General features: G+C 42.6%; 1 protein-coding gene across 2 annotated transcripts in view; it reads left to right on the forward strand.

The window, feature by feature from the left end:
• LOC139568783 (striatin-like) overlaps positions 1–14,354 on the forward strand; it is a 95,859-nt gene extending 81,505 nt beyond the window's left edge. For both annotated transcript variants that reach the window (XM_071390864.1, XM_071390863.1), the window contains 9 exons: positions 303–439; positions 7,044–7,219; positions 7,672–7,719; positions 8,030–8,151; positions 8,515–8,682; positions 11,865–12,005; positions 12,451–12,552; positions 12,724–12,810; positions 13,111–14,354. In XM_071390864.1, coding sequence (XP_071246965.1) covers positions 303–439; positions 7,044–7,219; positions 7,672–7,719; positions 8,030–8,151; positions 8,515–8,682; positions 11,865–12,005; positions 12,451–12,552; positions 12,724–12,810; positions 13,111–13,280 — 1,151 coding nt within the window. In that variant the 3' untranslated portion in view covers positions 13,281–14,354. The remainder of the gene's footprint in view (positions 1–302; positions 440–7,043; positions 7,220–7,671; positions 7,720–8,029; positions 8,152–8,514; positions 8,683–11,864; positions 12,006–12,450; positions 12,553–12,723; positions 12,811–13,110) is intronic.
• The last annotated feature ends 7,796 nt before the right edge of the window (positions 14,355–22,150 follow it).

A 22,150-nucleotide genomic window follows, 5' to 3' on the forward strand; every position in this document is an offset into this window, starting at 1 on the left:
AGAGCTTAATTGTCCCCAAAGGGTTTGAATTTACAGAATGCACAGTTTCCAAATATATATAATTGACTGTAAATAATTGAATTTACAAGTTGACACAACAATATCTAATAGGCCCAAATACCAATGATGGTTATGTTTCAGTAGAAGTCATTTAGTGTTTTGACTCCCTTTTGTCCGTCTGTAAATGTTTCCCTACTTGTCTGGTATATTTGCCTGTCTAATTTCTTTGTCTGGCTCTGTCCCTCTGCCTGGTGTGTCTGTCCATCTGTCCGTCTATCTCACTGTCCATACATCCATCCCAGTGGAGGCCATGACGTTTCCGCCCACGTCAGGGAAGTCGTTCATCATGGGGCCGGACGAGGCGGCGGAGAGCGAGCTAGGCCTGGGTGAGCTGGCCGGCCTCACTGTGGCCAACGAGGCGGACAGCCTGGCCTACGACGTAAGCACCTCTGGGGGGGATTATGGGAGGATGGGGAGGTTGAGTGGTGGAATGGGGGAGAGTGAGCTGAGGCTGGGCAAGCTGGCGGACCTCACTGTGACCAACGAGGCAGACAGCCTGGCCTACGACATGATTACCTACCTCTGCGGGGAACGGAGGATAAGGAATCAAGGGAGGGTAAGGGGGGCGAGCTGGCAGCATGACCGTGGCCAACAAAGCCGACAGCCTGGTCTACCATGTGTGGCGTCAGTCCTTCCTTACACGGGCCACCAACCACTGCCAGATGCAATGGCAAGACAGCTAGTAATGAATTAAAACTTTTATTATTACAAAAACAACACACATTTTTGCCCCGAAGGGAATTTTATTTACATATCATGACCACAGCAATCATAAACAATTAAGTAAAATGGACATAGCAATCAGCAACATTCAGCTAATCACATCAAAGGGCACCACCATCAAACAGTGGGCAGCAGCATTCACATATGACATTTTCTGCTGTATGTGTGTGTATGTATGTATGTATGTATGTATGTATGTGTGTGTGTGTATATATAGAGATATATATATATATAGAGATATATATATATATAGAGATATATATATATATATATATATATATATATATATATATATATATATATATATATATATATATATAGAGATATATATAGAGATATATATATATCTCTATCTCTCTATATATCTCTATCTCTCTCTCTATATATATATCTATATCTCTCTCTATATATATATCTATATCTCTCTATATATATATATATATATCTCTCTATATATATATCTCTCTCTCTCTCTCTCTATATATATATATCTCTCTCTCTCTATATATATATATCTATATATCTCTATATATATATCTATATATCTCTATATATATATATATATATCTCTCTCTATATATATATATATCTCTCTATATATATATATCTCTATATATATATATATCGCTATATCTCTATATATATAGCTATATCTATATATATATATATAGCTATATCTATATATATATAGCTATATATATATATCTATAGCAAGGTATATGTGTGTGTGTGTGTGTTATATATATATATATATATATATATATATATATATATATATATATATATATATATACACACATACACACACACATAGCTATATATATATATACACATGACCTAAAATCTGTAAATATATATATATATATATATTTACAGATTTTAGGTCATGTGTATATATATATATAGCTATGTGTGTGTGTATATATGTATATATATATATACACACACGCATATATACACATAGCTATATATACATTACCTAAAATCTGTAATATATATATACAGTGGGGAGAACAAGTATTTGATACACTGCCGATTTTGCAGGTTTTCCTACTTACAAAGCATGTAGAGGTCTGTAATTTTTATCATAGGTACACTTCAACTATGAGAGACGGAATCTAAAACAAAAATCCAGAAAATCACATTGTATGATTTTTAAGTAATTAATTTGCATTTTAGTGCATGACATAAGTATTTGATACATCAGAAAAGCAGAACTTAATATTTGGTACAGAAACCTTTGTTTGCAATTACAGAGATCATACGTTTCCTGTAGTTCTTGACTAGGTTTGCACACACTGCAGCAGGGATTTTGGCCCACTCCTCCCTACAGATCTTCTCCAGATCCTTCAGGTTTCGGGGCTGTCGCTGGGCAATACGGACTTTCAGCTCCCTCCAAAGATGTGCTCTATTGGGTTCAGGTCTGGAGAACTGGCTAGGCCACTCCATGGACCTTGAGATGCTTTCCTCTTACAGGAACTGCCGACTCACTTCAGCTGCCATGAGGCTGTGTGCTTCGTGTCGTTGTCATGCTAGGAAGAACCCAGGGCCACGACCGCATCTTCATATGCTCTTACTGAGGGAACGGAGGTTGTTGGCCAAGATCTCGGCAACTACATGGCCCCAGTCCATCCTACCCCTGGCAAGTACGGTGCAGTGCTGTCCTGTCCCCTTTGCAGAAATAGCATCCCCAAAGAATGACTGTCTCCACCTCCATGCTGGTCATGCTGGAGGATGTTGCAGGCATGCAGAATGTTCTTGGCGGTCGTACTCCAGACTTCTGTCATGTCCGTCCAAACACGTGCGACAGATGGATGTGATAGACGCAAAAAGCTCTATTTTTGTCTCATGCAGACCACATGACGCCTCTGGCGCATTCCTCCTCTGGATCATCCAGATGGTCATCTGGCAAACTGTCAGACGGGCCTGGACGATGCACTGGGCTGTAAGCACGGCCGGGACCTGTGCGTGCGCTGCAGGATTTTAATACCATGACGGCGTGAAGTGTGTTACTAATGGTTTTCTTTGAGACTGTGGTCCCATGCTCATCTTCAGGTCTATTGACCAGGTCCTGCCGTGTAGGGTTCTGGGCTGATCCCTCACCTTCCTGCATGATCATTGATGCCCCACGAGGTGAAATCTTGCATGGAGCCCGCAGACCGAAGGTTGATTGACCGTCATCTATGAACTTCTTCCATGTCTTCTAATATATTGCGCCAACAGTTGTTTCCTGGTAGCGTCACCAAGCTGCTTGACACTATTGTCCTGATAGCCACATCCCAGCCTTCGTGCCACGGTCTACACATTGTTATCCCTGATGTCCTTGACACAGCTGCTCTGGTCTTGAGCCACTTGTGGAGAGGTTGGAGACTCTGTTTCATTGAGTGTATGGACTAGAGTGTCTTTTAGTACAGGTAACGAGTTCAAACAGGTGACCAGTTACATACAGGTAATGCAGTGGAGAACAGGAGGGCTTCTTAAAGAAAACTAACAGGTCTGTGAGAGCCGGAATTCTTACTGGTTGGTAGGTGATCAAATACTTATGTCATGCAATAAAATGCAAATTAATTATTTAAAAATCATACAATGTGATTTTCTGGATTTTTGTTTTAGATTCCGTCTCTCACAGTTGAAGTGTACCTATGATAAAAATGACAGACCTCTACATGCTTTGTAAGTAGGAAAACCTGCAAAATCGGCAGTGTATCAAATACTTGTTCTCCCCACTGTATATATATCTACATGACCTTAAACCTGTGGAGCCCCATGGACAACTCTTTCAGCACTTAGATCCCTCGGGGCAGCAAACATCTACTGCTTTACATTGCCGTATAGCAGAAGATTGATTTAGAAACTTTGAGCTTCCAAACTGGAACACAGAGTAGAAAGGCATATACAGTGCATTCGGAAAGTATTCAGACACCTTGACTTTTTACACATTTTGTTACATTACAGCCTTTTTCTAATATGGATTAAATAACTTGTCCTCATCAATCTACATAGTACCCCATAATGACAAAGCGAAAACAGTTTTTTAGACATTTTTGCATCATGTGGCAGGGACTGGGAGACTATTCAGGATCAAGGGAAAGATGAACGGTGCAAAGTACAGAGAGATCCTTGATGAAAACATTCTCCAGAGTGCTCAGGTTCACCTTCCAACAGGACAACGACCTTAAGCACACAGCCAAGACAATGCAGGAGTGGTTTCGAGACAAGTCTCAATGTCCTTGAGTGGCCCATCCAGAGCCCGGACTTAAACTCGATCGAACATCTCTGGAGAGACCTGAAAATAGATGTGCAGCGATGCTCCCCATCCATCTTGACAGAGCTAAAGAGGATCTGCAGAGAAGAATGGGAGAAACTCCCCAAATACAGCGTCACACCCAAGAAGACTCAAGGCTGTAATCGCTGTCGAAGGTGCTTCAAGTAAAGGGTTTGAATGCTTATGTAAATGTCTATTTTGTTTTTTTATTTTATACATTTGCTAAAATGTGCTTTGTCATTATGGGCTATTGTGTGTAGATTGATGAGGGAATTAATTTAGAATAAGGTTGTAACGTAACAAAATGTGGAAAAGGCAAGAGGTCTGAATGCACTGTATTTATCTAAAGGTCCAACCTATTTTTCAAAGCCTTAGTCAGTTATTGACAGACAAGACTGTAAACCCTGGGTATAAACCCTGGGTTTATTGTATTGTATGTACCCCAGGTGAGCGAGTAGGAGGAGAGAGAAGTTTATGCTGATCTTGGTTCAGTTTAGTATTTTCCCTGGTCATGATAAAGGTTAGGATTGGAAAGAGGAACTGATCCTAGGGAACTTCACCCCGGAGCGCCGGAATATGCGTAAGAATTGGGATCAAGCTGATTGGTAGTGTAGGTTTATGAGCAGAATAAATTCTCCTACTTTATTAACTCTGTGCCTATATACATAGGCTTTGAGCTAGTGAGTGTAACTGCAAACAGAAGCCTTGAAATCAATAGTAATCCACAGAATTGAACCAAGCTTATGTAAGAGGCTGGTCTCCAGCTTTCAAAATGTCAATATTTAAACAGGCTAGTCTGATTAGCATGTGCTTCGACTTTCGCTCTTATTGACACACACACAAACGCGCGCCTAGACGCATACACATTAATGCGAACGTGCACACACAGAGACACACACACACACACACACACACAGAGGCACATGCGTGCACATACACACACTCCAGATCAATTGAATGCGAAATGAACTCTGCTGTTGTATGGCTGTAGAGAGTTAGCATGCAGAATGAGAACGTGCACACACAGAGACACACACACACACACATTGAAGAGATGGGATTGAAGAGACGGAGTGTTATATTGCTCAGTTGGACCCAGTGTGGGAGGACACCATAGTGTTCTAATTATATGTCTATGATGGACACTCATCTCAAAATAGGCATGGATTTGTGTGCATTAGATAACATTAAAGTTTGTATGGTAACTTTCATACTAAAGATATTGCAGCTCTAACAAGCAGGAAATGAAAAGGATATGCAGTGACTATCAACTGTGGTCAACCACAAGGGGCACATTGCATACATACAGTTGAAGTCGGAAGTTTACATACACTTAGGTTGTAGTCATTAAAACTCGTTTTTCAACCACTCCACAAATTTCTTGTTAACAAACTATAGTTTTGGCAAGTCTGTGAGGACATCTACTTTGTGCATGACACAAGTAATTTTTCCAACAGTTGTTTACAGACAGGTTATTTCACTTATAATTCACTGTATCACAATTCCAGTGCGTCAGAAGTTTGCATACGCTAGGTTGACTGTGCCTTTAAACAGCTTGGAAAGGTCCTGAAAATGATGGCTTTAGAAGGTTCTGATAGGCTAATTGACATCATTTGAGTCAATTGGAGGTGTACCTGTGGATGTATTTCAAGGCCTACCTTCAAACTCAGTGCCTCTTTGCTTGACATCATGGGAAAATCTAAAGAAATCAGCCAAGAAATTGTAGATCTCCACAAGTCTGGTTCATCCTTGGGAGCAATTTCCAAACGCCTGAAGGTACCACGTTCATCTGTACAAACAATAGTACGCATGTATAAACACCATGGGACCACGCAGCCGTCATACCGCTCAGGAAGGAGTTGTTCTGTCTCTCCTAGAGATGAATGTACTTTGGTGCAAAAAATGGAAATCAATCCCAGAACAACAACAAAGGACCTTGTGAAGATGCTGGAGAAAACAGGTACAAAAGTATCTATATCCACAGTAAAACAAGTCCTATATCAACATAACCTGAAAGGCCGCTCAGCAAGGAAGAAGCCACTGCTCCAAAACCGCTATAAAAAAGCCAGACTATGGTTTGCAAATGCACATGGGGACAAAGATCGTACTTTTTGGAGAAATATCCTCTGGTCCGATGAAACAAATAGAACTGTTTGGCTATAATGACCATCGTTATGTTTGGAGGAAAAAGGGGACGGCTTGCAAGCCGAAGAACACCATCCCAATCGTGAAGCACGGGGTGGCAGCATCATGTTGTTGGGGTGCTTTGCTACAGGAGGGACAGGTGCACTTCACAAAATAGATGGCATCATAAAGCAGGGAAATTATGTGGATATATTGAAGCAACATCTCAAGACATTAGTCAGGAAGTTAAAGCTTGGTCACAAATGGGTCTTCCAAATGGACAATGACCCCAAGCATACTTCCAAAGTTGTGGCAAAATGGCTTAAGGACAACAAAGTCAAGGTATTGGAGTGGCCATCACAAAGCCCTGACCTCAATCCTATAGTAAATTTGTGGGCAGAACTGAAAAAGCGTGTCCAAGCAAGGGGGCCTAGAAACCTGACCCAGTTACACCAGCTCTGTTAGGAGGAATGGGCCAAAATTCACCCAACTTTTTGTGGGAAGCTTGAAAGGCAATGCTACCAAATACTAATTGAGTGTGTGTAAACTTCTGACCCACTGGAAATGTGATGAAAGAAATAAAAGCTGAAATGAAACATTGTACAGGACTAAGGCTTGAATCCTAATAATAATAATAATTTTTCAGAACTTCTATATTGCTTGCTTGAAAAAGCTAAAGAAAAACAATCAAATAACAGCTATGTGACGTAGTAGGTCTGGACTGCGATTTTCAGCCAGAGTATTGAGGCTTTCAAGCATCCAACAGATGGAGCGACAATCAAGAGGGAACCACATGGCTTGAGCAGAGGGAGGAGGTGGTCAGAAGGCAAATCTCCAACTGACATCAAATACTCTTTGCCATTTTACTCAGGTGACCAACAGTCAGGATGCGCTGCGGAAGACGTGGAACCCCAAGTTCACGCTGCGGAGCCACTTTGACTCCATCCGGGGCCTGGCCTTCCACCCCGTGGAGCCCGTCCTGGTCACTGCCTCCGAGGACCACACCCTCAAACTGTGGAACCTCCAGAAGACCGCCCCCGCCAAGAAGTAAGAGTTCACATAGGCCTACCCTGCTGTCAGTCAAACACCCGGATCGTATTTACTAGACCCCAAACAATTAAAATGCTTGCCTTCATTTAACCAGGTAAGTAATTGAGAACACATTCTCTTTTACAATAACGACCTGACCAAGATAAGAGCGATGCATAGTAATAAAGAAACTCTCGGTGTGCACTAATGAATATGACCCAGTCAAAGACAATTATGCTTTTCAGCGGGTACTTAAGTAGTGCAAGTGGCTAACTGGGTCACTTTCAATGGGGTAAGAGTCGGGTGAAATTGTTAATTAAGAGCACTATAGTGAAAAGACAATCGATAGCTAAATGATACCTTTTTCTTATACGTTTCTAATGGCTGTTATGGGACATTGGGTTTTAGTTCGTGTATGCTCGTTGAATATGTACATCGAAGATAGTTATGTCGCCTGTCTGTCTTCCTAGGTGTGCTGCCCTAGATGTGGAACCCATCTATACTTTCAGGGCCCATCGGTGAGTAACCTTCCTTGTCCACTATAACCCAACCTTTTTAATAACTGGACAGCTGGACTTGATACTCTTGTATACATGAATCATTTGTTCTATCAAATGTATTCCATGCAAACCATCAAGTGTACATATTCACATACTTTGTACCTTTTGCATAAGTAAAACACTACTAAAGTGCAATGAGAAAAAAGCAAGTGTTGAATTTTGTAGTAGCAGGTATTGCCACTTTCTTCTGTAGGAGTGCGGTGTTGTGTTTTGTCTCCCCAAAACAAGTTGAAGTTAATAATGAGATGAGTTTTCCTGTCTTCTGTAGGGGTGCGGTGTTGTGTGTGACCATGAGCTCTACAGGGGAGCAGTGCTTCAGTGGGGGGGTGGATGGAACCATTCAGAGCTGGAACACCCCCAACCCCAATATTGACCCCTACGACTCATATGGTATTCCCCCAGTTGCCTTAGCTACACCCCTGATTATTAGTACATCTCTCTTCTTTCTCTTTTTTCATATTCTCTTCATCTCTTCACTGTTCTCATCACTTTACTCTTTCTCTCGCCACCTCTATTTTCCCTTTCACTACATCGCTCTTCTAACTCTGTCTGACATTCCTTTCATCCTCCTCTTTCACTCTATTCTCCTTTATCCAACTATTTTTTCTCCACATGATCTTTTGTTCTCTACCATTCCCTCTCTCCTTTTCCCCTCCCTCCTTTTAACTCTCCCCACCTCTTAATTCTCCACCTCTCCCTCATAACTCTCCTTCCCTCTCTCTCCTAACTCTCCCTCTCTCTTTCCTGCAATAGAGCCCTCGGTGCTGCGGGGTGCGCTGCTGGGTCACACTGACTCAGTGTGGGGAGTGGTCTACAGCTCGGCCCACCAGCGCCTGCTCTCCTGCTCCGGGGATGGCACGGTGCGCCTGTGGAACGCTGCCAACACCTCCCCCGCACTCGCCATCTTCAACGAGAAAGGAGGTGAGGTGCTGAACGCAGATCAGATCGACGAAATGATGCCCCAATAGACTTACATTGGCTGTCCCACACAAACACTGCACTAAGATCAGTTCATAAAACAGATGCCTCACACATTTTTTACGTTTACGTTTTTTACGTTTATGTTCCACAACGTCTGCTCTAGGATCAGCTTACAAAACACCAAATTCACCCTCTTACATGGAATGTCCCACATAACCACTGCTCTAGGATCAGCTCATAAAATATATTTGTCATTTCACGCTATACAATGACCTAAAATCTGCCCCATAAAGAGTTACTCCAGGGTTTCCCAAACTAGGGGTCGCGACACCATGTAGGGTCGCCTGATGACGAAGATGGCACCGGAGGGGATGGCTGCCGTTTTATGGGCTCTTAACCAACCGTGCTATTTTTTTCACATTGTTTGTAACTTATTTTGTACCTAATGTTGCTGCTACCGTCTCTTATGACCGAAAAGAGCTTCTGGACATCAGAACAGCGATTACTCACCTTGAACTGGACAAATCATTTTTCTTGAATGAGTCAGACGAGAGGGATTTACTCCAGACACCTGAACAGGCCCTCAACCCCGTCATTCACAGGAGAAAGAGACGGAGATATCGCAGAAGGAGATCGGGGTGCCTTGTAAGGATCTGGCGACGAGTAGCTAATCTGCCTTTGCCATTGTTACTATTGGCCGGATAATAAAGAGGACGAACTACAAGCACGTATATCCTACCAACAGGACATTAAAAACTGTAATATCTTATGTTTCACCGAGTCGTGGCTGAACGACAACATGAATAACATATAGCTGGCGGGTTATACAGTGTATCGGCAGGATAGAACAGCAGCCTCTGGTAAGACAAGGGGTGGCGGTCTATGTATATTTGTAAACAACAGCTGGTGCATGATATCTCAAGGTTTTGCTCGCCTGAGGTAGAGTATCTCATGATAAGCTGTAGACCACACTATCTACCAAGAGAATTTTAATCAATATTCTTCGTAGCTGTCTATTTACCACCACAAATCAATGCTGGCACTAAGACCGCACTCTATGAGCTGCATACGGCCATAAGCAAACAGGAAAATGTTCATCCAGAGGCGGCGCTCCTAGTGGCCGGGGACTTTAATGCAGGGAAACTTAAATCCATTTTACCTCATTTCTACCAGCATGTTAAATGTGCAACCAGAACGAAAAAAAACTCTAGACCACCTTTACTCCACACACAGAGATGCATACAAAGCTCTCCCTTGCCCTCCAATTGTCAAATCTGACCATAATTCTATCCTTATGATTCATGCTTACAAGCAAAAACTAAAGCAGGAAGCACCAGTGACTCGGTCCATAAGAAAGTGGTCAGATGAAGCAGATGCTAAGCTACAGGACTTTTTTGCTAGCACAGACTGGAATATGTTCCGGTATTCTTCCGATTGTATTGAGGAGTACACCACATCAGTCACAAGCTTCATCAATCAGTGCATAGATGTCGTCGTCCCCACAGTGACTGTACGTACATACCCCAACCAGAAGCCATGGCTTACAGGCAACATTCGCACTGAGCTAAATGGTAGAGCTGCCGCTTTCAAGGAGCTGGACTCTAACCCGGAAGCTTAAAAGAACTCCCGCTATGCCCAAAGACGAACCATCAAACAGGCAAAGCGTCAATACAGGACTAAGATTGAATCGTACTACACCGGCTCCGACACTCGTCGGATGGGGCAGGGCTTGCAAACTATTACAGACTACAAACGAAGCACAGCCGCGAACTGCCCAATGACACGAGCCTACCAGATAAGCAAAATTATTTCTGCGCTTGCTTCGAGGAAAGTAACCTTGAAACATGCATGAGAGCATCAGCTGTTCTGGACGACTGTGTGATCACGCACACCGTAGCCGATGTAAGACCTTTAAACAGGTCAACATTCACAAGGCCGCAGGTCCAGGCGGATTTCCAGGACTTGTACTCCGAGCATGCGCTGACCAACTGGCAAGTATCTTCACTAACATTTTCAACCTCTCCCTGACTGAGTCTGTAAAACCTACATGTTTCAAGCAGACCACCATAGTCCCTGTGCCCAAGAACACTAAGGTAACCTGCCTAAATGACTACCGACCTGTAGCACTCACATCTGTAGCCATGAAGTGCTTTGAAAGGCTGGTCATGGCTCACATCAACACCATTATCCCTAGACACACTCCAATTTGCATACCGCCCCAACAGATCCACAGATGATTCAATCTCTATTGCACTCCACACTGCCCTTTCACACCTGGACAAAAGGAACATCTATGTGAGAATTCTATTCATTGACTACAGCTCACCGTTCAACACCATAGTGCACTTAAAGTTCATCACTAAGCTAAGGACCCTGGGACTATACACCTGCCTCTGCAACTAGATCCTGGACTTCCTGACGGGCAGCCCCCAGGTGGTAAGGGTAGGTAACAACACATCCTTCACGCTGATCCTCAACACCTCAGTGGTGTGTGCTCAGTCCCCTCCTGTACTCCCTGTTCAGTCATGACTGCATGGCCAGGCACGACTCCAACACCATCATTTGCCATCATTTGCCGATGATACAACAGTGGTAGGCCTGATCACCGACAACGATGAGACAGCCTATAGGGAGGAGGTCAGAGACCTTTCTACACAGAAGATCATACAACATTATTACCTGATGGTCTTCTGAACTTCCCAATACATTTCTGATGCATTTCAGTCACGTCAAACCATACTGTCTTCATATTGAAATACTGTCAAAAATACTGTGACTGATTTGTAATAGACTGTCATAGTCCCAATTTAAAAAAGTAAGCATTGGCCGTTGATTGCATAACTTTTTTTTACATGGTGGGGGTTGCAAAACATTTTTGATATCAATATGAGGTTGTGGGTCAATAAAGTTTGGGAACCTCTGAGTCAATTCAGAACACTACCTGCCCCAAAAAGAGGTCTGACCTCGGACAAACCAGGTCCCTACAGCAAACCCTAACCTCTCCACCTCTACCTTTATCGGATTCAGAGGTAAAACTGATCAAGAATTAGCTCCATAAAGAGTTACTCAATGCAAAAAAAGGTCTGACCTAGGACCAGGTCACCACAAGCAAATCCTGCCCCCTACAGCAGAACCACTACTCTTGGATTAGCTCATAACCTTTTCAACTCTGTCGGTTTCAGAGCTGGGCGTCCCCACGTCAGTGGACCTGGTGTGCAGTGAGCCGGCCCACATGGTGACGTCGTTCAGCACGGGGGAGATCGGACTCTTCAACATGGAGACGCGGCAGCTGATCCTCAAGCTGGACCAGACTGGAGAGCCCGGTAAGTTCCGCTGCCATTTCTACACAGTGACTATATAGACTTGTAACTCGAAAGAGAGTATTTGCGTGCAATACGCGCTCACTACCTATTTTCTTGCGCTCTCCCTGTTACAACATAAGTGTTTTATGTTTATGCATTAAAAGTCATACTCTTATTTTGTTGGTGTACTCGCTTCAGAAAGTATCCTTAGCATATTTCTTTGTTTTATTAGCAACAGGGCAGAGCAGCTGGTATATCAGCACAGTCTGCGATAGAACCCTAGTACCCACCAATTATATTATAGCTCTGTGGATGTTCAACTCCCTACTTTTGAATAATTTTGTCTTGAGTTATAACTCCCATTTTATCCTGTTGTTCTGACAAATGACTACATGTAAATGAGAAAGGCTAATCGGCAATGTTCAGTTGAGTTTCCTGTCTTTTCACATCCACCCCGAACACACAGAAGCCCCGTGCAAGATCAACAAGGTGCTGAGTCACCCCACTCTGCCCATCACCATCACGGCCCAGGAGGACCGACACATCCAGTTCTTTGACAACAACACGGGTGAGATAGACAGCGGACAGTTTGAACCAACATTCCAGCTAGAATGAAAATAAAATGTACACATAGTAAGACAAACACATTTTGTCACAGTATAAAGTGTACTTATAACAGTTGGTATAAATACAACATTGAGGACATTGATTTTGTACTCATTCTGGGATCCTATTACAGGGAAATGTATTCACTCCATGGTAGCCCACCTGGACGCAGTCACCAGTTTAGCTGTGGATCCCAATGGCTTGTACCTGATGTCTGGCAGTAAGTATTTATCTGGAAACAGAGAATTACTAGTGTTTTGTTGGTTAGCGTTTCATGTAATTACAGCAATATCATTACTTGCATAACTGGAGATACAAACTGACAGTGTTGCAAATATTATATCTGAGCACAGAAACGGAAGCCCCCTTGGGTCTTTCTTGTGGCAACTTTCACTAAAAGGCAGTTGTATAATTGTAACATCTCTCCATCTTTCTCTCTGTCTCACTCTACCTCCCTATTTCTTTATACTTGTGTTCCTATTTCTTTATTTTTTATTCTCGCCATCCTCTGCCATGTTAGGCCACGACTGCTCCATCCGCCTGTGGAACATGGAGAGCAAGACGTGCATCCAGGAGTTCACAGCGCACCGCAAGAAGTCGGACGAGGCCATCCACGACGTGGCGTTCCACCCCACCAAGTGCTACATCGGCAGCGCCGGGGCCGACGCGCTCGCCAAGGTCTTCGTATGACTGCAAATCCCAATGGCTAACAGCTGCGTCCGGCTCGAAGGACCATAAAAAAGGGGATTAGGTGTGGTGTAACTGAAGGGAGAGATGGGAGTTGGAGCCCAACTCAAAGGCAGTGTGGAAGGAAATGTAGTGAGGTGAATGGCTAACTAGCCACTGGTGTCTGAGTCTCAACTAGTGGCAGTCGAGAGTGATGGTTAGACACCTGATGGTTTGAAGGCTGAAAGGGGTGAACGTGAGAGAGTTTTGAGAGAAGGCGGCTACTATCCTTCCACCGTATACTTCCTGTCCTACACACACACTCCCCAGCTAACCCGGGCGGGCCTGGGTGCTACAGCCAAACCAGGAGGAGACCAGTGGTCAAACATCACAAAGACCAAGCGGATATCCAGGAAATTCTCAAGACCTGTACTCTCATTTAGAAACATTGCATTTGTTTCCTAACTAACAGAAACACAAGAATCGTATTCTGCACACCCCCACCCCAGCCACCCCTAAGACTGCCTGTGTCTTCAATGTCGTCATTTTCAAAGATTTCATGAAAATGTGCCTTTTTGTCAGTCTTGCAAACAACGTTATTTTACAGTTTGTGTGCAACGTAGGAGATTTTACAGTTTGTGTGCAATGTAGGAGTGGGCAGGGCGTTCAACAACAAGTTATAATTTATTGTCCAACAGCACTGGACATTGTCTATTCCATTTGATCCATAAAACTACTTTTGAAAATAATTATTTTCATCGGATGTACACAGTATATGTATGGCTAGTGGTCAATGTCACAGTACTGTTTCAATTATTGAACGAGGGAGTTGGGATCCACAATGCCCTCCAATCCACTGAAATATACAGTAGCGTGCAGAACTGGAGTCCCCCTAAAAAAGAAAAATTGTAAAGAAGTTTAAAGTAACCTGAAAGTCAGTTTTAAGTTGAAGTAAAGGCCAAGAGGCTGCATTTCCTTGATGTGTGATTTATTATAGCCTTTTTTATATGTCAATGTGGTTTTGTATGTAATCACAACAAATTGGAAATGACTCCATTAATTCATCTCTTAAACAAGTAAAAAATGTTTTTAAGTAGTGCTTATTGTCCACACACTTGTTTTTGCTTGAAAAGCCAACTCCATGAAAATAATTGAATTGTTTAATGAAACTTTGCTAACAGAATTCCTACATATTAGCCCATATGAATCTGTCTCCTAAGTGAGAAGCCGTCCTTGTATTCCAGCTTGCTTTGCTTCACTGTTGAATCAGTGTCCAAATCTAAATTGCCTGTGCACAGCCAAAACACTGACTTAGCCAGGCCACATCCTTTCTTCAACTTAATTTAGTTTCCAATTAAATTGTAAATGTTTTTATGCTTCAGTTCTCCTAGGTACAAGGAGTGCCTATTTGGTGTTTGGATGTTCCATTCTTTACATAAATCGGACAGCAACATTGTAATATACTGTAGCAACATAAGTAGATGCATTAACTCTTAACAAGATCTGTCCTGTGACAATTTGCTAGCAGTAGATCAATTACTCAAACTTTGTTTCACAATTTAACAGAATTGATTGATCAATGTTGTGGTTTGACCTAATTTGAATACATGCTGCTTTATCATGCATTTATAGTTGAACAACCAGACAAACTGCACTGAAAATGGTTTGCAGTGAAACAATTTATTCATTTGATTGTTTTTTTCATTTGAGCTGTGTATTTATTTATGCCTCTGTGTCATTTAAGCCAAAAGAATCAACCAAGTATTGTCTTACAATGACAAGATGCTTCACAGAGCCTGCAGATGTGAAGTTTCCTGCGACTGCTAAATTGGCTCTTTCAGCTTATAATGCTAAGTTAGCTCTTTTGCTAATGCTAAATTAATTGCTAATGCCAAGTTAGCTATGACTGCTAAGGTAGATTCTTCATAGATATCCTGCTTGCCACTGTGCTGATTTAGCCCCTTGGCTCCCATTTTGACTGCAGAACTGAGGTCTCTTAGTACTCAACTGCACACAAGCTACGCTCCTGTGTTTAGGCGATATGACCAGCTCTGGTCAGAAAGCAGGGTAAATGCTTTATGTAATAACTGTTTGAAAATAGAATTTTGTCTAATTATTTTGAGCAATTACTCGTTTTTTTATTTACTATACATGGTTGGTGAAAAAGGTAAATCCTTGTTAAATACAGGTAGATATTTTTTTAAAGAATATTTTCTGTTTTACTTGAACATTTAGGAGTTATTCCTTGGGGGATTTGTGTACTTTGTTTCTTTTGTAGTGGAATGGTTGGAGATTTGCCGGTCTTATCAAAAGTTATGCCTTTGGTTGTGAGCACTACAAAACAAGACAGATTTTGTCATTTATTCTCCAAGTTGTCTCATCTGCAGTTGAACAGTGAGAGATTAGGATTTCGCCATCTACCAAATGCTTTGGTCTCTAAAATAAGGACTGTTGAATGACGAGGGTGGATCAAAATCTGTGGGGGAATTCGGTGTGCTTGCGTTGTACAAAGATCTTTTTTCTTTACTTTGGTGTCAGGTAATTTTAGACAATGTAAGGGAGAGAACAAAAACGTGTACAGTTTTAAAGTATAAAAAAAAAAGATATTTATTAACACAGTATATTGAGTGGCTAAACATGGTGATGTGAAATGGAGTCAGTATGTATGGTGCCCTTGTCGTGGTAAACGTACAGTAGTCCCATCACAACACTGAGTAGTTGAACAAAAGAGGAGTTAGTATAGGGCCCCCTGCTGCTCACAATGTGGAAGAACCATACTTCAGCAGGTTGGCTCTCATTTCATGTCTTTTTTAATAGGCTGTATGTCCATGACAGAATAATGAGGGCTGACCCCATAGGCTAGTGTGTTTTGTTTGTGTGTTTTTGGTCATAGAGAACAACTTTAAATACCAGTCTTCTCCAAATCAGTTTGATTGAGCTGTCGTATTTGAGACAGTTAGTGTGTCTATCATGACTGCGTACGGTCGTCAATTGGAATAACCAAGCAAACAGTGGTCCTCCAGAACCAGGAGTCGGACAAGAACTAGGGTTTGAACCAAGAATTATCGTACTGTGATAGGCAGTGTTAAAGCAGAATGCTCTAGTCTAAATAGTGACTCATATATGCTTCTGAAATTCACTTGTCCATTCTGAGCAGCAGGGGGTGTTGCTTACAAGCAATACAAAGTGTATGAGAAGAGATCACACAAAACAAAGAACCTATTAATAACCAATGGAAAAACACAAAGTCCTGGGCGAAGCCAAGTTTGCCTATTGTAAATCAAAAGTCATTCCCCTTTTAACCTCCAGTTGTATAGAGAATTCTTTTAAGATGATGTGAATTTGATAAATATGCTAATTGGACTGTACATACAGTACATATAATTATTGTCATTATAGTTTATTCTTTTTTCATGATGTATTGTAATTTTTCTCAGATGGGAGATTGACAGATTTATCAATAACAACAATAAAGGAATATGTTGTATATCATACTGGTAATGTAGTATTTGCTTCCCACCTTTAGAATAATGCATTTCATTGATTTAACATTATCACACATTTTCCATTCAAGTGTATACCTACCTAAAGGAAAATGTATTTGATTCATATTTTAAGTACCCCATATTACATATTAATTGTAATCCAATTGCAATGTTTATACCTTGCAAAAGTCCTAACAATATATTTTTAAACATACAGTATTTCATAAATAAATCTAAGATGTATATTATTTAAATAAACTGGTATGTGCATAAGTATCATTTGTTGACAATGTAGTACTTCTCTGCCCTGCTACAATTATTTTCCACCCCCCATTGTTCCCTCTTAGCCAATCACCTCTTTATCCTCCCTCCCCACCTTGCTTACCTAACTGTTGAGTGGCCAGAGCAGGGGACGTGACGTTGTCATATGAACGCCGTCAGTGATAACTACCATGACCTTCTGTTCAATTGGCCGGAAACTTTCCCATGTGATGAACGCAATGGCAACCCCTGTGCTGGTCCCCCCCGCTCCAGTAGCTTATCCCCAAAATGGCGTCCAACAGCTCCTCCTTTCCACCATATGCCCCAAGGCCTATCTCCAACCTCTGCTCATATGTGTACTGCACTAACGCCACACTTGTGTCCATGGTAGAGATGTCGAACGTCGACGTAACATTGGTGACAAACTTGAGTAGGGTGTCGAAGTGGGCGGTGCCCATACTGCTGGAGTCATCCAATAGGAGATGAGGTTGTGGGCATTGAGGCAGGTGTGGCTGCTCACCAGGCAGGGTGTGGAACACGCATTTCATTAGGAGCAGCGCGGTGGAGACTAAGGATGACCAACCTACAACGGGCAGGGAGAAGACGCTGGGCTGACACCACCTGAGGAAGGGATAAAATACAAAGGAGGATAAAGGAGAACACGGAGGTTGTCAGTTAAAGTGTGTTTAACTGATGTTTGAAATCATAAACTGAAAGATTCCTCATCAAAAAGAATGGAAAATTGTCCAATACACAATAAGGAATTGTGTAGAGATTAATGGAGTGCACAGTTCGATTGGTGAAAGCAATGACGCTGTTGCCTTGCTCCATTGACCCAACCCTATATAGATCAGTGGCAACCTCAAAAAGATTTAGGAAGTTATAAAAGTATTGGAACAGAGCCTGTGACCCATTCGTTCCTCTTTTAGAGCCAATTTTGACCTCTTACCTTGTCCTGAAAGTCAGCCTCTGCCATGTCCGGTCTCTCGCTGTCGTCCAGCCCCTCGACGGTTCCCAGGAACACATTGACACCTGACTCCCAGGCAAGCCTTAAAGCTTCCTCCACGTTGTCCGAGGGCCAACCATCCACCAGGACCACGTCAACGCCTGTCCCCGATTTACCGTTGCTGTAAGTAAAGTAGCGCTGGTTAATGTGGGCCAAGGCCTTGCCTGGGACAACAGAGACTTGTTTATTAGGATACGATAAAACAGTTTTTTATCTACGGGAAAATGAAAATGTGTGTTTCTTATTGAACAAATCCAGGTAGTCCCTCCCTGTTTCAGGTAGTCCCAGGAACAGTCAATGAGTGAGTATTCTGTTAATATTGGTAATTTATTGGACAACGTGCAATCACTGGAGAATAAACTGGATGATCTCCATTCGAGACTATCCTACCGATGGAGCATTAAAAACTGTAATATCGTATGTTTCCCACTTAGTCGTGGCTGAACGACGACACGGAATATATACATCGGCAGGACAGAACAGCTACGTCTGGTAAAACTAGGGCTGGGATGTGTGTCTTTGTAAATAACAGCTGGTACGCAATGTCTAATATTAAGGAAGTCTTGAGGTATTGCTCACCTAAGGTAGAGTACCTCATGATAAGCTGTAAACCACACTATCTACCAAGTTTGCCAAAAGCAAACAAGAAAATGCACATCCAGAAGTGGCGCTCCTAGTGGCCTGGGATTTTAATGCAGGAAAACTTAAATCCGTTTTACCTCATTTCTACCGGCCTGTCACGTGCAACCAGAGGGAAACATTTTTTAACCACCTTTACTCCACACACAGAGACACATACAAAGCTCTCCCTCACCCTCCATTTGGCAAATCTGACCATAATTATTTTCTCCAGATTCCTGCTTACAAGCAAAAACTAAACTAGGAAGAACAAGTGACTCACTCAATACGGAAGTGGTCAGATGACGAGGATGCTATGCAACAGGACTATTTTGCTAGCGCAGACTGGAGTGTGTTCCTGGATTCATCCAATGATAATGAGTAGTATACCACCTCAGTCACCTGCTTCATCAATAAGTGCACCGACCCCCCCCCCCCCCCCCCCATGGTCCAAACACACCAAGAAAGTCGTGAAGAGGGCACGACAACACCTTTTCCCCCTCAGGAGACTGAAAAGATTTGGCATAGGTCCCCAGATCCTCAAACAGTTCTAGAGCTGCACCCATCGAGAGCATCCTGACCAGTTGCATCATGGCTTGGTATTGCAACTGCTTGGCATCCGACTGTAATGCGCTACAGAGGGTAGTGCGTGTGCAGCCTGGGGCCAAGCTTCCTGCCATCTGGGACCTATATTCTAGGCGGTGTCAGAGAAATGCCCAAGAAATGTTCAAATACTCCAGTCACCCAAGTTATAGACTGTTCTCTCTGCTACCACACGGCAAGCAGTACAGGAGCACCAAGTCTTTTTGCTCCAATTTTCAATTTAATGCGGCTGCTTATCTTGGAAGGAATCTTATTTCAGTCATTAGCTAAAACAGCAGGGAGTGTTGGAGAGGCAACAAAAATGTAAACACAGTACTGTGAAGGGATGAGCTTGAAGACAATTCAACTCCCCCGGCTCCCGGCTTGGTGTCACTCATGGATCTTAATGAGTATATGTGTATTATATGATTTTTATGTAGATCTACAATAGTGTTATGTACATTCCTTTTGATTGTCGTTTTTCAATGTTTTGTTTTCAATATGTTTTCAAGCGTTTCTCATGTGTTTTTTTTCGGTAAGTGCAGATGGAGGCCTCTTTGTTTAGATTAAGGCTGTTATTTAATCAAAGGTTTCTCTGGTAAGTCAACCATCTCTGTTTCACAAAGTAAACAACGTTTGGAGGATTACACATCTTACAAGGCATTCTTGCAAGAAACATATTGTGTCTAATCCCTGGAAACTCATCCCACCCAAACCATACTATTTATGTTGTTGTTTTTCTAAATTGCAATGTGTCAACCTTGCCAGCCTGCCATCCTGTTGCACACAATGAAAATATGCCTTTCGGCTTTATCAAGGTTATCTTCGATCATTTTTATGCATGTATTGTTGTCTCTGGCTGGAGCAACTTTATATATATATTTTCATTGTCAAATAAGTCATTTAAAATCCTGTGTGTGGCAACTCACCCACATTGGAGTGACCCGCTTTTTGGATGATACGCTCTACAGCTCCTTTTGTATTTATTTAACCTTTAACCAAGTCAGTTAAGAACAAATTCTTATTTACAATAATGGCCTACACCGGCCAAACCCGGACGCTGCCGGGCCAATTGTGCGCCACCCTATGGGACTCCCAATCACGACCAGTTGTGATGCAGCCTGGATTCAAACCAAGGGTGTCTGTAGTGATGCCTCAAGCACTGAGATGCAGTGCCTTAGACCGCTGCGTCACTCGGGAGCCCGGTTTAAGATCCCTGGGGTTGAGATGTGCCTTCAGTCCAAACTGACACTGGGAAAAACACACCTGTACTGTATTTGAACCGAGCTAATAATGCCTACCTATAATAATGAATCAATTAAAAATATTGCGTCTTACATTGCAAGATGGCTGAGTAGGTTAGACCATGGTGCTGGCAACACCAGGGTGTTATTGAGAAAATGGATCACTGTCAGTGTTGACATTTACATGTTTCCATACCGGTCCCCTGTGGGAATTAAACCCGCAACGCTCTACCAGCTGAGCCACACGGGACTACAGTTGGGTAAGTGACTTGGTTTGCATGAACGCGTGTCCTAATGACCACATCAACAAATATCTTGTTCTCACATTCCTCTTGTTCTCTTCTAGCTGAGGGGAAAAGGGAGGCTGCGCAGTGAAGTCTGGCGGTGACGACAAAAGATCATTTATCTCCCTCCCCCCCGCTCTCTCCATCATTATCCATCACTACATCTGTCAAAAAATGTCTCTCTCTCTCAGGCTGTTCATTAAACGTGATGGTGAAGGAGGAGGCCCGGAGTGTGTCCCAAATGGCACCCTATTCCCTATGTAGTGCTCTACTTTTGACCAGGGCCCATATGAGTCTGTTTGACTACCCTAAGGGGAGCAGTGCTGTAGTGATGACGTGTAGTTTGTAGACTACATGGGAGCACCTCACCTTAGTCCATCTTCAGTTAGCTTTGACACGTTGACACCCAATCAAAGCCTAGGAGATGGATGAGTGGCCTAGCGTGCTTCCCAAGAAGGCACCCTATTCACTACGTAGTGCACTACTTTTGACCAGGGCACATAGGGCTCTGGTCAAAAGCAGTGCACTAACGTTATGTAAAGAATAAGCTGCCATTCAGGATGCATTAGTAGTGCCTGTCTGTCAGCTGCCAACCAGCACTACCTCTTTTTATTCTTTCTTCTGCACCATCTTATTCTGTTCTTTTCCTGTCCTCCTTTCTCCAACCACTTTAGCAATCCCCCCTCTTGCCCTCTATCCCAGTACTTTGTCCAATTCCTTTTTCTTCCCTCTTTTTCTTTTCCTTTCTACCCGACAGGCTCCATTTCTCTCTCTTATACCTCCATAAAGGTAATAGGTTTATACTGTACTTATAACAGTGGCTCGTCAGATATATCCATTTAGAGTTCAAAAATACTGTTTGTAATCAGCACAGTGGGGGGGGGCAAAGAATATTTTGAGATACTTAACATTTCTCTCTCTATTTTCCTGTATAGATGCCACTGTGACTTATACCTACAGCCTAATGCTGTAGTAATTATAGTGATTGCAGCACTGTAATCGAGTTCAGTTGTGCGAAGCTGGGTATTTCAGTTACCCGTACTGAACGACGCCCATTATGGCTCCGGACACGCCCACATTGATAACCCGTAACACCTCGACCAGGAAGTATTTCTGGATCTGAAGCGTCGCCCACCGAAGTTCCCGCTGCCGTCAATCAGAAAGGCGAAGTCCACCATGCAGCCTGGAGACAACCCAAGGCCAAGTCATTTTACCAATAAACACATGACGACATAACATTTAATATACATTTATTTTTAAATATAAGGTTTAACACCAGTCGACAACAGTCTGCTGACGTCGTTTAACGCCTAACAACAATAGTCTGTTTACGTCAATGACAGCAGTCAGGGTCACGTTTGATAACCTCTAAACTGGAGCAAACGTACCCAAAAAACATGTTCATTCCTGAATT

Source organism: Salvelinus alpinus, chromosome 2 (genome assembly GCF_045679555.1).
Source record: "Salvelinus alpinus chromosome 2, SLU_Salpinus.1, whole genome shotgun sequence".
Lineage (NCBI taxonomy): Eukaryota > Metazoa > Chordata > Actinopteri > Salmoniformes > Salmonidae > Salvelinus > Salvelinus alpinus.